At 34.5% G+C, this 17949-nt stretch overlaps 1 protein-coding gene and 1 pseudogene across 1 annotated transcript; both read right to left on the reverse strand.

The window, feature by feature from the left end:
- Positions 1–14016: 14016 nt before the first annotated feature.
- On the reverse strand, positions 14017–16041 carry LOC147075426 (uncharacterized; annotated as a pseudogene).
- Positions 16042–16199: 158 nt separating this feature from the next.
- LOC147075427 (uncharacterized) lies at positions 16200–16895 on the reverse strand. The gene has a single exon (XM_085942491.1). The coding sequence runs from the start codon at positions 16893–16895 to the stop codon at positions 16200–16202; it is 696 nt and encodes a 231-aa protein (XP_085798617.1).
- Positions 16896–17949: the final 1054 nt, after the last annotated feature.

The raw sequence follows: 17949 nt of genomic DNA on the forward strand, positions 1-17949 counted from the left end.
AGACAAAGTAATACTTGCTATTAGTAGTACTACCACTGCTAACACCCTTACTAATAATCTCGTTTACAGTTTTTATACCATTCATAATACTGCTATTTAATATTATACAGTCAATATTGTAATACTTCTTAAACTCATCTTTCCAATGGCCACACAAGCTGGTAGGGCACACAATTAAATTCATAGACACAGAAATGTTGTTACTTTCATTTACTTGTATCATATATGCCATTATTTCCAGTGTCTTCCCCAAACCCATATCATCAGCTAATATTCCGCACAAATTAAATCGATGCAAGAACAACAGCCAGTTGATGGCATCTTTCTGATAATCTCTCAACTGAACATTATTGTTAATTGTATTTTGTCCCTGATAGATATTAGCACAGCTTGGATCTAGCAATATCTTTATCTCCTCCCTCTCCTTCCTGATTCTTTCCAGTATATCTCCACTTACCCAACTATCCACTACAAATGAAAGTGTAGGAATGATTCTTTGTAACAAGTCGCTGTTCCTATACTTTAAGGCCGTCTTTACGAATAGCACGTAAAAAAATGGAGGAATTGCGGGGAGTAGGTTGGTGAGAATGACTATATTGGTGTGATTGATGCAGAAATATATTAAATTCGTGATAAATCCATCCCTATTGTCGATACTATTACCAGTAATACCCGTGTATTCATTTTTACAAATGGTTATAATAATAATGCTAATTTTACTGATATTGGTTGTAATATTATCGTCATTAACACTCCCAATGCAGTCATTTGCATCAATAATGATCTCTTTGATGCATTCACCATAAATAAGTCGTATAATGTCAGCATCCCCGCTTAATAAACTAGGCGTGTTGGAGTAAAAATTGATTATGTCCTGCCTTGTCTTCAACAATGAATGTATGAGAGGTAGATCATTCAATATGGTCAGAAATGTGACACAGTTATTTAATCCAAACTTAAATAGTGCATTAATAACATCTTTATCGGCTATAATGGCTTCATCAATTCCATTTAATATGTATCTGACTATTCCTATGACAGTATTGTTTCCACTGCTTAGGTCTAGTAGAATGCACTTAGAGACCAAAGATAAAGCATTTACCGAAGTTTCAACAATAATATAATTGGTGAAATCAATATTGTGACTATGCTGTGTTGTATTATCATGTATACTATTTATTACTTGTAATCTAATATATTCTAATGCAGTCTCATTGCAGTTAGGATATGTGGAAATATAGAAAGGGTTGGATAATGTACGAATTAATTCTTTATTTGGGATTAGAGACAATTCACTATAAGAAGGAATATTGGTACTAACAATGCTTGTGATGGTAACACTACTGCTATCACCACTGCTTCTACTGCTATTATCAATACTAAGGATGTTTAGTATTCCCAAGAATGTATTAAATAACATGGTATTCTTAATATATCCTATATCCTTGGCATATATGATCTTTATTGTTTGGAATAAGTCTATTCTATTATTTAGTATTTTATCTCTTCCCAACACCTTTATTCCGTCTCTTGTAAAAAATGATTCCTCATAACAGGCAAAATCGTCAACGGAATAGGGAGTAGAAAGGGAAGAAGTGATGATTCCAAAGAAATGGTTAAAGAAGGATACAATACCCTCACCTGGCTGGATACAAGAGGTATTTTTAGTATATATTTTACCCTGCAATATTCCCATTGCCAATTCACTATCTTCTCTACTATTCAACAGTATACTTTCAGCTAGTAGATACAACACCTCTTCATTTTGGAAATATTTCGAAATTAGTACCACATTATTTCTAATTTCAGGATTAGAAGAAGTAAAGCAGGGGTGAATAGAGGACAGGTCAAAATTATTGTTACAGATGGTGATGTGACTGTTACTGGCAGTGTCCATGTCCATCAGTATCTCCTTTACTAATATTATTATGCTCGCTTTAGAATGAGCTATGTCCACTTCTACTTCTAATTGGTTCCAGCAAGAAGTCAATAGGTAATGTAGCTTATTAGCTCGAATATCCTCATTGCCATCACTGATGACAATGTTGTCTGTTAATCTCTTATTATCCATTCTTAATAATTGTGTTAATATTTCTGCCGTCATATATTTTACATCTTCATCCGTTGATTGTAAGAGAGAAATTAGATTGGGAATAAGACCAAAAACTGATGAAATAAAAAATGATGAAACAGCATCACCACCACATACACTGCTAATTCTTTCTATCTCTTTTGTTAGCATACTCTTCATACTTAATAATCCACTAAACTGCACCTGCCAGTCCTCATCGCCTATCATTTTCATTACATCCTCAATTGCTTCCATAGTAAGAGGGCAGTATCCCAGTAATTCTGCTGCCTTTTCTCTTACTGGGGCCGATGTCTTATCATCCACATAATCATTAAACTTATCATTGTGTAGAATATCTAGGATATTCTTAAGGGGATTGTGGATAAAAAATGATGAATTAATATTACTACACCTAATACCAATAGTGCAGGGTGTATGGGATATGTCATTGCTAACAACCAAATTCCTACTATCACCTATATTATTCACATACTCCTTGTATATTTCGATATTTCCCAATATTGCCCCATGTCTTTTGTACCATTCAGCACTCAGCATCATCTGATTAATATTATCAAAAAAATCCTGGATGCTTCGAATCTGCTTGTCTGCTATTGTACTGGTGTTAAACTTCTCGTTGCTAGTCTGATCACTGTTGGAAACCAATTCATCGGTAAAAGCAGCATCTATGTGCTCTAATTTCAACTTCTTCTTTACTGTGGATTTCAATGAACTTTTGGAAATGGAAGAGTTAACGATATAATCTGAGGAGCTAAGATAGGTAATGTTTTTAGCATTCATGTGGGCTGCATTGTCATCGGCACCATACTGTTCCGTACTAATGCCATGAATCTCCCTATTAACACAATGCGATTCCTCACTAATGCCATGTTGTGGTTGTCCATCATCGATAGCATAGCACTCTTCACTCATCTTAGACTGCTCTATGTAACTCATTAGTATTTCAGCACCAATCTCTCTATTTATTCCGTTAGGAGAAAGCAACAGTTGATACGTATTCTTAAGAATATACAAGGAGTAATCTCCATACTCCTTGATCTGACTAATTAGCCCAATTGCCGCACATCTTTTGATATCTTCGTTACTTGAAGAGTATATTGCTGTAAATATCTTCTCCAAAGAAACATTGTCCATGGGGGGAAATTAGATAAAGGAAAAATAAAGAATGAGCATCTTATCTGTGCAGCACACTGCGGAGTTGCTTTAAACAGTAAAGACTATACAAACTGCATCGAATTTAATTATTCAATGTCTACCTTAAAATATTGTTACTTTGTCTTTATTCAAATTCAACTGTAACTTCATAATTTTTAGAACTGTTAAACCCACCCTTAACCGACCTCACTTTGCCATCAAAATGCTCTTCTTTCATATATGTAAAATTGGACGAGTATGAACTCTTCTCTGTCTTACTACTGTGGCTATGTTCTACCTTAAGAATAAAGCCATCTTCCAGTTGATTTAATGAGATATTACTCTCTGGAATTGATGTGTTCAGAGATGTCTCTACAACAATAGGCGAGAGTGAGGATTCAGTAATGGATGTGCCTTTACATCTTTTAGGATTGTCTGTTGATGATTGAATGGGACATGATATTTTGCCCTCTTTATCACATTCTTTACTTTTACATTCTTTACCTTTACATTTTTCATTCTTACACTTTTCATTCTTACACCTTTCCTTATCACACTTTTCCTTATCACATTCTTTAATTTTGCACTCTTCACTTTTGCATTTTTCATTCTTACACTTTTCATTCTTACATTTTTCATTATTACATTTTTCATTATTACATTTTTCATTATTACATTTTTCATTATCACACTCTTTACTTTTGCACTTTTCCTTATCACATTCTTTACTTTTGCACTTTTCATTCTTACATCTTTCTTCATCGCATTCATTCTTACACTTCTCATTCTTACAAGCTTTGTTCTTACATGCCTCCTTACATACCTCAGTATCCCTTGTATTAGCAGAAGCCATGGAGATCTAACTTAGAACAAATTTATAGTTTTAGGAACCAATCAAAATTAAGGAGAAAAAGATTAATATAATGTATAAAAAATAATCAATTAAAAATCCACCAATGGTTAAATTACCATCTAACAGAATATTACATTAGTATTGTTGTACAAAAGGATTATAGAAACTTACAGCTTTAAGATTAGTTTTGGAACATGTGTGAAAATTGAATAACTCAATTTTTTCGTGAGTAATTATTGCATAACCTGTAAAAAGCTTTATTATGGAAAATCAGCTTTTTAATCCCCGAGGATTGTGCAATTCATTCCATCTTGTAGTACATCGGTGCATTTCGTTTGATTAGCTTCAATTTGTTCCAACAAGTAAATATTATTTCACCCTTTTCTTCGAAATGCCAAACAACAATTCTGAAGAAAGAGTCGACTTTGATAATGACTCTAATTTCTACAACGACAACCTTGATGGGGAGAAATATAATGTAAATATGTCACACAGTAATCCCCCAGTTGTGTATGTGTACAAATACATTGTGCTGCAGAATCCAGTCACTCTTCAGGATATTCTCCCTTTTATAGCCGTATTTGCCATATACTGTGTAGTAATACATACCTTTTTTACTATTCTCAAGAAAATCCACAGACAATCATACAACTTTCTTATATTTACTTTTGTGGCAATATTTCCCCCACTCACTATGCTGATTCTATCAGATTTCCCGTTTCTTATTCTGTGGGGATTTCTATTTGCTTTTATGCTGTATTGTCTAAGGATTTGTTTTTCAACCTCTTTGCTTGCAAAGGAGAAGCCTAAAACAATCTATCAACTGTTCAGGTCAATTTTTATGCTCACGAATGCCGGAATTTGCCTGGGACAGATATCTGTGGTATTCTCAACACTGATATACCCCAAGAGTATCAAGATGTCTTTAAGGATTTTGATCTATTTTTTATACTTTGCCGTGTTCTGCAGGGAGGTTATGATTAATTTAAGCAAGATCATGGCCCATACAACTGGGTTCTACAATAAAGATGGGATCCCTGGCAGACAGGAAGATACATCCAAGTGTATGATATGCATAGAAGCGCTTGGGGGTAATGACGGTCACAGCAACAGCCCTTTCGAATCGAAGGTTATTACCCTTTCCTGTGGACATTCTTTCCATAATGAATGCCTAAAGGGTTGGACACTCATAGGGAATAACAAGCACTGTATTTACTGTAAACGAGGGATCGACATATCTATTATAGAGCCGGACATGTGGATGAAGACAGAATTGGCAGTCAAGCCCCTGATGAATGGGTTGAGATCCTCAATATCGTTCCTGGTTGTTTTATATCTGTATATGGTTGTGAGGCTGAGATCTTAAAAATCAATAAAAATGAATTTAAAAATGCAATAGATTTGCTCAGGTCCATAAAAGTAATTTTTTGTATAGAGGGTATCTTTTTATAAAACGACACTAATATATCTGCATTATTATCGACTCTTTATGCAGATCATATCATAAAAATAGATTTTACAAATATTAAATCATAAGCATGTGATTTAATATTTGCTTCTGTCCAGATATTCCAAAAGCGCACAGCTGTGCTTATATCGCATAGAATGCTTGTTCGGCTGTTGGAATCTCTATATTTATTAATTATCTATTTTTGGAAATTTTATATACGAATAAAAATTAATTTTTTATGAGCCCATATATGGTGGAAAATGATACTAATTCTTTGTACAAGATCGTATCTGGTGTGTTGGATTACAAGAAGATCGCATCTGGTGTGGCGGATTATTTGATTGAAATATTTAAGAATTTTCTTAGAAGTCTTGTTCCGAATGTTGTGTGCACATACCGTTTTGAAATATACTTTATTGTGAGCATGCTTTTTATTATATTTTGTCTATATTTGATCAACCAATTTGTGTTTCGACAATTCTCCAAAAGATCAGACAACGTTTATAAAGGTGTGCTAATTGTAAACGCACTACAATGCATTTTCATTTGCATTGGCGGGTTATATAAGGTTACAAAATTTTTTGGATATGATATTGAAGGCTCTAAATCATCATCTTATTTTGCACCTTATTTTACGATATTCTATTACTCCTGGCATTCCACTTTAATTATTCTTGCCTTCGTGGCAGCTTTAGCGTTTTTCCATTGGCTTTTCTTTGCTATGAAGCCTTGGGCCACCTCCTCTGTAAGTGATGAAAATACATCAGAAAGTTTAGACTATGGTGAAGATAACTACTTCCTTCAATATATCCGGAAGTTATTTACATCACGATCATCTGATTATCGGGTGGACGACACCGAGTACGATGTTTCCGATGCTAGATTGGCATGGTACTGCTCATCATGACATTTGATAAATGAAATAGATGAAGTTATGTTAATAAATATTATATACACTCGCTATTTTTATTCAAATCTGTAATGGCTTGTAAACATTCTATTTTTAATATGCAATTTATACTTAGCTGTCTATTAAAATATACTCAATCAAATGGAATAGTTAAATATCTATGAAGCTTTTAGTTTTTTGTTAATATAATACAAATAAAGAAGTTAGGTGGGTTTTCTGCAAAATATACGAGATCTTTATTGTTCCATCATTATCAGATGCATTATCCATAGTTTTTAATTAAACACAACAGCTTCAAAATAGCCTGTCTGATGATTTGGGTGCTAAGAATCGATAGAATGCTTTCGATTATATATTTTTACATTTATTTATTTTCGAAAATCTTCTTTAAAATTTCCCTGAGTTCCTCCAAGATACCTTCAAGTAGGTTGTGATTTACTTTTAGGGGTACATTGAGTAGTCTTTGCAAGTCTCGCACAAAGTACGAGCTTGTCTGTCCAGAATGCTTTAGTTTGCACATACAATCAAATATGGCTATTACTGTGTCATATTTAGCAGCTAAAGAATCTTCGGAGGAACCCCAAGAATTTCCTGTTTGTCTTGGAATAGGTAACTTATCCGTCTCAAGTGGAGATTTGAACGAAGTAGCCGCAGACTGCATATCTGAGCTAAACGGCAAGTCCATCCCATCTTTGGGCTCTGAAGAGCCATCGATCTTTCCTGGAGAAACAGGTTTTAAGCATCTGAGCTCTCCATTTCCCATTCTGTCATTTAGTATTTGTGTCTCGTTCATTATATGCTTGCTTAGAAATACCAAGAGGGAGAAAAGTAGCTTGTCATACTCAGCAATACCGCTCTTCAACTCTTCCAACTCCTTTTCTGCAATCTTACGTTGCTTTTCCAATTCCTTTATATGAAGTGCCTTCTTTTCCCGCGACTTTTTGGCAGCCAGGCGATTTTTCTCTTTCTTCCAAAGAGTTCTCATCTCATTTATATCTCCATTGTTGTTATTATACGCTAGCATGTTCAGTAATTCATCGTCATCGAATTTCTCGGATAAATTAAAATTGTAGTTTGGATCAATTCTGTGGAGTAGTGATTTAGAATCGTCGGAGCCCATGGAAGCTATGGTGTTTTGAGTGATATAGTCTTTATCCTGTAAATTCAAATCATTTAAATGGTATTCTGATTTATTGGTTGGGTTGTATTGAATGGAGTTTGGAGCGTATGGATCAGTCGGAATACCTGCTATTTTTTGGTCTACAAATAATGTTTTATCAATAAAGCCGGAAATATGCTGGGTAGGCCCAACATTCGTGTCTTCAAAGCCTTCAGGACGATACGAAAATTGGTTTGAAGGCGGAGATGCCTGATCATAGCTGCTATTCTTAATAACCTGGTTCAAACACTGAATGCCTTCCAGCTTTGGCGTTTTTGCATTCTGAATTGCATTTTGATCGTAAACAATACGATGATTTTTATCAATATTACCTAGGTCATCATAGGAAACAGGCATCCCCCAGGCCTCATCCAAATTCGAGAACACCTTCGTGCTATGATTTGCATTTCTAGAACCATTTATTGTGCTTTGCTGAATTCGGTACTGGTCCTTTTTATTTTCCATTGGGTACCAGTATAATATTTTGTTGTTAAATATGAAGTGACGCAATTGTTTCTATTTAAGGAAATCAAAATATTAATTATTTAATTTTCCTACAAAATTAATCTGTCTGGACAAGCACATATAAATAGCAATACTACCTTGTGCCCAAATATTTTTTATGTTTCAGAAAGGTTTTAGAATAAAGCATGATCCATACTTCCCAATATGGATATTAACGAATTAATTTTATTAGTGGAGGCAAACAAATGCAAAATTTTCAGGATTCATGCTATTCCAAAAAGTATGGTGAATTTCAACACCTTACTAAAATCTAAAACAATTGTATAGCTGTATTAACACTCCGAAAGTATGCCAAGGTTTTATTGTTTTATGATTTCATCAGTATTATTTAAATATCGTCAATTTGGTGTCATATAGTGCTTTAAGCAAGATATATTCTATAGCCTGAAATGAAGAATTGCTTTGCAAAAAATTGATGGCCCCTTAAATGTTGATTTTAATTTTTAAGTTTTAAATTGCCATCTCTACCAACTCAAGCTATTAAGAATATCCAAGTTGTTAGAATCCATGGCCAATACCTTTGTCTACATTTGTGTTATTTTTTATTGGCTATATTAATTTTGGATGAAACACAAATATTTATTCAATATTTCAGCATAAAAGTTTAGCTTTAATTCCCTAGATGACACAGTTTGGAAGAGGAGTTCTTGATGATGAAGTTACAGAGCAGGAACCTGATATGAAAATTGTATTTGTTGGTGATCATGGAAGTGGAAAGACTGAAATAATTACTTCATTCTTACACATTTCGTCTCGTAATAAACCTACACTTTTTGATAACTATGTGTATAAAATGAAGATTAAAGGAAGGCTCGATGGAAGTAAAAATGATGAATCCGAAAGTTCAACAATAATTGATTCCTCAATTGCACAAGCTGATGATTCGAACGTGTACAGATGTATAACCTTGCATATTTGTGATACCTCTGGTAAGGATGATTTCCAGAGATTAAAGCAACTAGGGTATCTGTCCGCAGATGTATTTATTCTCTGCATTGATTCCACAAGATTAATCCCAAATGGGAAATCGATGAAAGAATATGTCACTAAGATAAAAGAGGCACAGATTCCAATATTATTGTGTATTACAAAATGTGATAAAATCGAGGGTAGACCAAAGAGAAGATTTTCACACAAGAAAGGACAAGCTGAAGAGCAAAAAAAGCAGGACAAATACTCTGATGTGAAGGAAGCAGCATGCAAGTTTGTTACTGAATACTCTTTAAGTGGATTGTGTATGGTAACCTCAAAAAAGAGAGGGAGTTTAAAAGAGCTGTTTTTCAATGCTGTAAAAATCGTAGAGCATGTAAGGCAAGAAGAAGAGACGGTTAGATGCTGCAATTGCTACTAGCATGGAATAAATCTACCATTAACAGCAGTGATTTATTTGACTGAGAAATTTTAAATAGTTTTTCATTGCATTTTTCTAGGGGATTAATCAAAATAAGGTTTTAGAAACTATATAGCAGATGGCGGCTTAATACCACTAACATTGGAGTCTTTTGGAACAATTCAAAATATTTTAATTTCATCCTCAATAATTTATTTTGGAAATCTGATTAAAGATGGAGAGTTGTTATACAAGTTCTTACATAGTTGATAATGCATACTCATCATTGAATGTGATTTGATGGCCTGATAATAACCCCCTATGGATAGATGTATATTTCTGTTCTGTTCTTAAATAGATTATATTCAGTTGTGGGATTTATAGCCTTAAAAGAAAATCCAAATCTGTTTTTCTTAGAATCAATTATGCTCAAATAAAATGTTGATCCTGTTCCACTCTTTGTCTCATCTGTATAATTGGAAATAGCTTTAGACCATTTTCTTAAATCAGCCGTTTGTTCATACTCGTGGAGTATTCTGTACTCCACTTGATCCATGATTTCCACTTTCCAACCCTTAAAGCCCGCCAATTTAGAAATATAATATTTTGGAATTTGAGTGAAGATATGCGGTCTTACAGAACTTTCCATCTTATGATGGAGGGTCAATGTCCAAATAATTAATATTTTTAAATTGGTTCTTAGGGCTGGAACATAGAAATATAGATCAAAATTCAATATTACATTTTTAATATACTTAAAATTTAATAGTTTTTCAAATTAATTTAATATATAAAGAATTTTCCATTTTTGTAATATGAAAACTCATCCAAGCAAAGCATATCCACTGACAATACCGATGTTTAAATAATACATTCATCAACTTGGTTCAATACAACTACTTCCACCTCTTTTGGCTTGTTTCTTTGGTCTTCAAAGTAGTAGTGCGCTATAACACACAAAATATTCACTATTAATATTATCAATCCCAACCATTTGTTAATAATTATCAGAAAGCTCATCAAGCTCTCCAAATCAGTAAAACCGGTAAATTCAGGATGAAATTTTCCAGAGATAATGGAAAGGAACAAATTTATACCCAGATTTACCAATGCTGACCTGGATATCTCTATACAAGTATTATTATCAATATTAGTTCTACCTTCAGTGGCTTCCGAGTAAACTAGTTTGATAAGTTTAGAGGTTCTTGGAATTGAGAATCTGACATGGTCAATCAATGACTTAATACACTGCCAGCATAAAAGCCAGTATAGCAGTATCCAAATTCCATGGGTCATGTGTCCATAGCAAATCTTGATACCATTGAATATCGGTCCATCGAAGAATGAGGTTGATAGTTTTGGATCAGCCATTTTTGCGGGAGAGAATAATTTTTTTCTAAAATAGTTATTTTGATCAAAAAATAAACTTTTTATTATTGCACAATATATTGTGCTGTACGTTTATATTGTGTCCTTGATAAATATAAATCCATTCTTCTTAAATTCATTTCCCATTTTGGAATATTATTTTTTGGAAAATTTTTGCAATTTATTAAATAGTTGTAATATTGAAAATCGTACTGGCAGTTAATCTGATCATGGACCATGATATGCGATGCCAATTATTCATAAAACTACCCATTGGTCACAAAGTATTATATGGTTTGAACATCCCATACTTTGATATTTTTGATATCTGATTAAACCACACATGAATCAATTAGAAGACTTAAAACAATCTTGGTCTCTAGGAGTACTGCCTGTTTTATAGTGATTTAATATACTACTGTAGATCCATGCCTACCATCTTCAACTGCTTTATATGCATTGTCTTTTCTAATTATTTTTCTACCATTTTCTAGCCCATGGAAAATTGTGCTTCCCTCCTAAATAATCTTCTACTTTCTTATCACTCTGATTCTCCAAATTATAAATTCACCTATGTTTTCTACAATATAGTGAACACACCAGTTTCAAAGCCAGATTATCTTACGGATGAGCAGTGGAGGAACCTATATAGAGGAGAATACCTCCTGCCCGTAGTTTTAAACAGAGATGGTGTGTTAAAGAGGAAACAGGTGCAAAATGAATTGATACTAAAGCTAAATACCAGCAAATATTCTCTACTAAAGCGAATCGATGCTTTGAAGTTGCTAAAGGAGAAAATCCGCAGTAGATTTCAGCAAATACGTGTCCTATACCGTAAAGTGGCAAGAATGTATGTGGATACCAATGCTACAGTAAATACCACACTAAATACGGCAAATATTGTGCTAAGAGATCCTTTTGTAGTTTCCACAGAGTGCATCCCATATCTGATTTCCCAGAAAAGGACACTAAAGGATTTGGAAATAGCGATAGCAGAAGAATTAAAGAAAGCAGAATCAAAAGCAAGGAGTGATTTATTAAATATGTAGGTTGAAAAATCACCATTTTACTTCATCTAATGGCGAGTATTTAAATATTATTGTTTTCTCTTCAGAAATTAAGGCTGCTTTGTTTATACGACATAATCTGGATATTTAGGATATATTCATCAGATTTAAATTATGATCATTGCTGGATGAATTATCTTCTGATAGTGTATTAATCAGTATATACAGCAATCCATGGGAATTTGGAATCATACTAGTTGACTGGTTTGGTAGTATTCTTTTTAACCCTTCTACATGATTATCCCAGTTCGCTGCTTCTCATGCTCAAAAGAAATCTCCTCTCGTCATTCGGACTATTTAAAACTATTAAAAGAAGGCGTGGAAACCTCAACAGCCTTGGATAGTGTTGGGATGAAGCGTATCTGCTGCAGAAGAATGTTTTTGACTCATGTAGAAATTGCAGATCAATTACTGCAGTTTGAAAAGAGAGAGATATAGGAAATAAATTATTAGCATCTCAATGGTCTTAGTATTGTTTCTGTGTACAAACAAACCAGTTATCTACCAGTCAAATCACTCGAATGCAAGGGTAACTAGCTGGTTGGCTGCAGTTTTATTTATTTTTCCCACCAACCCCTAATGGTGGAGAGAAGACGTGTTAGACAGAATTCTAATGTGTTTCATACTCTTAGCAAAACACAGATAGTTTCTCTGCGCGATGCATTCAACTTGTTTGATAGCAACAATGATGGAATCCTGAATGAAGATGACTTTTCTACTTTTCTGAACTCTATTGGTAATCCACTGGATGGGGCGTCTATAAAGAAAATGATAGAAGAAATAAGCCCTAATAAAAACTTTATGACATTTGTTACGATTTTGGGTGAAAAAATGTCCCAAATCAGTGATCTGAGATTAATTGAGGAGAATCTAAAGATTCTATCAAATGATAGGGGTGGCAGAATAAAGGAATCGGAATTAAGAAGATATCTGGTCACCAGCAATGGAGGTACATCAGGGGAGGAGATCTCGGAAGCTGATTTTCAACTATTGATCAAGGGCACAAAGTTGGATGATGAAATGATCGATTGCATGAAATTGGCAAAGAAGATAAAGCATGGGGAAATAATTGAATAAAGGATGAGAAATGTGCTATTTTTATGCTATACAAATTGTGGTTTTGTTTGTTGAGGGATAAAAACCTGTAAATAAAAAGATTTTCGCCGATATACCTTAGATTTTTGAACCATCTTTATATGGTATAAAGTTGAGATATATACTGAAAAACATTGGAGTGGTGAAAATACTACTTAAACTTAATAGATTTAATAAATAAAAATACTACAGACTTAGGTTTATGCTGATCTCTGTTTTGGTTGAATTTCCCTTCAGTAAATTGGATCTTGCATCCTATGTATATTACTAAGGACCTAGTATATCTTAGGAACACTTGTTATCAACAACAATTTAGTATTTGTAGTTTTCCCTCCCAAATGTGGATAAAGAAGCGAAATGAAGAGAATGCATCACTTTATTACAACACCGAGACTCTAGAATATTCCAGAAAAAAACCAGATGTAGGGCCATATGCCCTCCATATTTTAATAAAACACAATAAATCCCGAGATCCTGTTGAACTAAGCAAGGAGGCAGCCTTCATATTTATAAACAAGATTTATGACATTTTGATAAATGAACAAAAAAGATTAAAAGAGGTAATTGAAGAAGACAAGAGAGTTAATGCTAGTGATGGTACTTCTGTAAACAACAATGGGATGGTAGAAGTGTTGAGCGTTTGCAAATCGAACAGTAGTTTGATGTGTGATTCCCAGATACAAGATTTTTATAATAAGTCCATTGAGAAGTGCTTTGTACATTTAGCTTCGAAATATTCTGACTGTAAGTCCAAGCATAGAGGTGGCTATTTGGGACAAATTTGCAGGGGGGAGATGCTTCCTATTTTTGAAAGGGTATTTTTTGAGTTGAAGCCCGGGGAATTCAGTGTGCCGTTCGAGACAGAATCTGGATATCATATTGCTTATTGTAAATGAGAAAAATAGTCTTCAAAACCCGTAAAATCTAACAAACCAGACTTTAATTAATATAGGATGGTTGTGTATCTATAAGAGAATAGTCTAGTCATGCAAACCTCCATACATCATGTAAATTTCAAATAGAGTATATTTATTTATGGCAATCTCGTCAGCATTCTTCCGTAATCCCTTGAAACTATCTTGTTTTGTTTAACTAAATAGTCTACTGCTCTTTTCATCACTGCCTCCTCCACACCAACTATCGCTGCCAATTCCACGAATCTTTTTGAGCCACCAATAGGCATGACATCCTTAATTTTTTGAATAACCTCATTAATTTGCTCGAAGTAGTCTGAACGGTACATCCCTTCTATTTGGTGGCCTTGGCTTACTGCATTCATTGTGGATAGCTGGAACAGCCGAATCGCTTCATCCACATGTCTTACTGAAACAGTATTGTTTAGTTCGATCTTGGCCAAGCTCTCACTCAGTCTTATGATTGCCTCCAACTGCCTTACTGTAATTGGCACGGAGCTTTTACTAGATGTCTCATTTTCATATTCATTCACCTGTTGCCTGATATTTACATAGAATTTATTTAGTTTTTGGGAGGCCTGTTCATTCATTGTTGGAAACACCTTGGCTTTTGCATATTGAATATAATTCCTCAGTGTGTCAACATCGATAACATCATCCTCTTCTTTGTATCTTTTTTGGTTGGTATGCAGTTGCAGGACATGCTCAGCCGTGATCCGATCTTCACTGGAGAATTTATCCTTTAGAATAAAGATACAGTCAAAACGTGACAATATGGTTGAACCAAACTCAATATTTTCTGCTGGAGTCTTAAAATCGTCATATCTACCGAATATTGGATTGGCTGCCGCTAATATACTCGTTTTGGTGTTGAGAACTGTAGTGATTCCTGCTTTTGCTATGGAAATAGTTTGCTGCTCCATTGCTTCGTGAATGGCTACTCTATCGTGTTCATTCATTTTATCAAATTCGTCAATACAACAGACTCCATTGTCTGCCAGGACAAGTGCTCCACCCTCCAAATAAAACTCGTTGTTTCTATCCTTAATTACAGAAGCTGTTAGGCCTGCAGCTGAAGAACCCTTACCAGAAGTGTAGACACTTATTGGACTTACTAATTCGACAAACTTAAGAAATTGGGACTTGGCGATGCCTGGATCTCCCAGAAGTAGGATATTAATATCACCCCTGAGATTAATTCCATCATCCATGATTCTTCTAGTACCTCCAAACAACATACAAGCCAGAGCTTTCTTTACATCATCTTTTCCAAAAATACTCGGAGCAATCGATCTGGAAACCCTTTCATAAATATCTTGCTTGCTCAAATCTCTAAAGAAGGATTCTTCTTCCTCGCTGAAGCTCTTCTTCACCTTGTTCTTGTTGTTTTCCAGTCCCAAAGCCCTGATAAAAGGAAAGCTCTTCTCACTTGTATTTTTAATGCAATAAACTCCAGAAACTTTTACCTGGCACCCTGGACTGATCTTATTGGCCAGAACACCCGAAAGAGAAATATTAAAGTGTCTTGGTGTTTCGCCCATTGGAATATCCTCGAAGAATTCCTGGATTTTGATGTACTGAATATCCTCAACTATGGACTTCTCTGGAACAATAAAATATGGATCCAAGGGACACTCTGAGTTGTCACAATTTCGGGGAATCCCATCCTTAACTCTCTTCACATTCTGGCAGTTTTTACACTGTAGGTATAGTTCTTTGGGCTTTGTGATGATCGAGCTTGCTGACACCACAATTCCCTGAATTTTAATGATTCTATTGCTCTTATTGGAGTTAATATCCCTAATCTTGCTGATATTTGAGTTGGCAATAATTTGCACTTGAAAACTTTGGAGGTTATGAAGCCTACAAACTCCTCTCTCGAAGGCCTCCAGCACTGCCAATGGATTTCTGATCAGATGTGAGTACATCTCAGACGAATATGAGTTGATATGGTCCAGCTGTACAATGATTGTGTAAAGTTTTAAAGTGGCATTTGTATGGAATTGGTGGAAATAAGTTTCTGAATTTTCTGTTTTGAAATTGTTTATGAAGGATTCAAACATATTCCCAAGAATTTCATCTGAAATGGCCTTCTCATTGCTCAACAAATCAATCGAAGAAACTTCATTTTTGTGAAAATCCATTTGGGTGAAAATTTTGTATTAAAAATATATAAAATAGAAAGACAATGAAATTTTAAAAGACAGGCCATAATACATATATGGCATGTCTTTTTATCTACAATGCTAAGCTACACTTCTTTCAGTCGTTAAAAATACTTTATCAACCACACTACTTTTATTTATGTGGTGGTTTTATAATTAGTTCCATCAACTGAGTAGAGATGGCAGTCAGTTAATAAATTCTCCACACCCTTTTTCACCTCTGGGGCAGAATATGTACTTTGCAATATGCTCAGAACAACGTTTAAATCCAGGCCGTTGTCATCTTGATTATTCCTATAGACCTCTAAAATATCATTCTCAACTTTAGATGTGGCTCCAGTGGACATTGGTGTTGATAACTTTTGTGGAGGCATTTCCACGGGGATCATATGGCTATTGACCAGAGACTGGTATAGAGAGCTTATAAGATGAAAAATAAGGCTGTTGGTAGTGGTCAAGAACAAATGGCTTATATTCAAGCTCTTCTTTTCATTGAATATTTTTATAGAACCAATTACCTTCAATAATGCATCCTCACCAATTTTGTCACAAGCAGCTTCGTCATATGCACCATTTGGCCAGAATGCGCAGTCTAAAACACCTGTAGTATCATCCATTTCAAATATTATTCCTGTCGATGTCTTCTTCATAGAGGTAACATATCCCACAATCTGTACTGTTGTCACCTCCATTCCATCTATCTTTTGAACAGAAGACCCCTCTTCCAGCACAAATTCTCTAATTTGCTTGATCGAGAAACATCTTACTGTTCGAATGCCTGTAAAATCTTGCTTGTTTTGGAAGTCAAAACCACCATATTCAAAATCTTCCATCTAGGGGCTCAATAATTTCAAAAGTATCACATGAGACCAATACTATGCATGGCCTAAATGTTCTTGTTGCAAAGAGATTAGTATGGTTTCTTGTACAGTGCTGATTAATTACTATATGACCTGCTAAACAAAAAGATGTTATTAAAATAGAGTTCACTTGAGAAAAAGACACTTTATTTAAGTTCTTTGAGTGTTTTGCTTATCTCCTCAAGCCTAAGCAGGAATGATGAGGCTTCCTCTACACTACCAACCAGCTTGTCATAAAAGTCGCTTTCCAAATCAATCTTCTGAGAATCTGGAAGCTCAAGGAATAGCCTTGGAACCTTTTCGATCGACTTAATCTCACTTATCAGATCATCAATTTCCCAATAATGTGGAAAGTTAAAATATGCTAAATCTTCGGGTAAATCTTCTTGTTTCTTCTTAGAGCCATCCACTGATGACTCCTCAGACATTCTGACAAATTCCTCCACATTTTCAATAACTTTGGAATATTTTTTACTTTCTAGCAGATCAGTAATGTGCCTAAGAAAATGATTCATTTTGAAGACTATCCTCACTGCCTTATCATCTGCAGATTTATGCTGTTGAATGATCTGGGTTTCAAACTCAACTGGTGTACGTGCAAAGTCACATATCGGCTTAAACATGTCGTAAAATTCCCCATTAAACTCATTAATTGAATAAAAAAAGGTTTTTAGACAGCTTTCATGGGTTTCTTTATAATTATTCTTGTTTTCATCAAAAGGTTCAAGTATGTTGTCATTCTGATGAATAGACAGCTTAAAAATCCTTCCTGCAACATCTCCAGTGTTATTTGTTGTTGCTACACAGTATATCCTATCATTTTCTTCACATTTGTTACACTCATACAAGATTCTCTGATCCTCAATTAAAATTGCCAGTTCTATGCCATCAACCATGAATGTATCTTCCATCGGAAGTGCATACCTTAAGAACATGCTGTGTTTCAACTCCATTATTGGATTGTTTAGAGGATAGCACAGGAAGAACCCATAGAAAGAGTTCAGTGTATCTAGAGTAAAATCAATTT

This window comes from Rhyacophila brunnea, unplaced genomic scaffold (genome assembly GCF_057557595.1).
Source record: "Rhyacophila brunnea isolate RB1 unplaced genomic scaffold, BYU_Rbru_1.0 scaffold_145, whole genome shotgun sequence".
NCBI classification, from domain to species: Eukaryota; Metazoa; Arthropoda; class Insecta; order Trichoptera; family Rhyacophilidae; genus Rhyacophila; species Rhyacophila brunnea.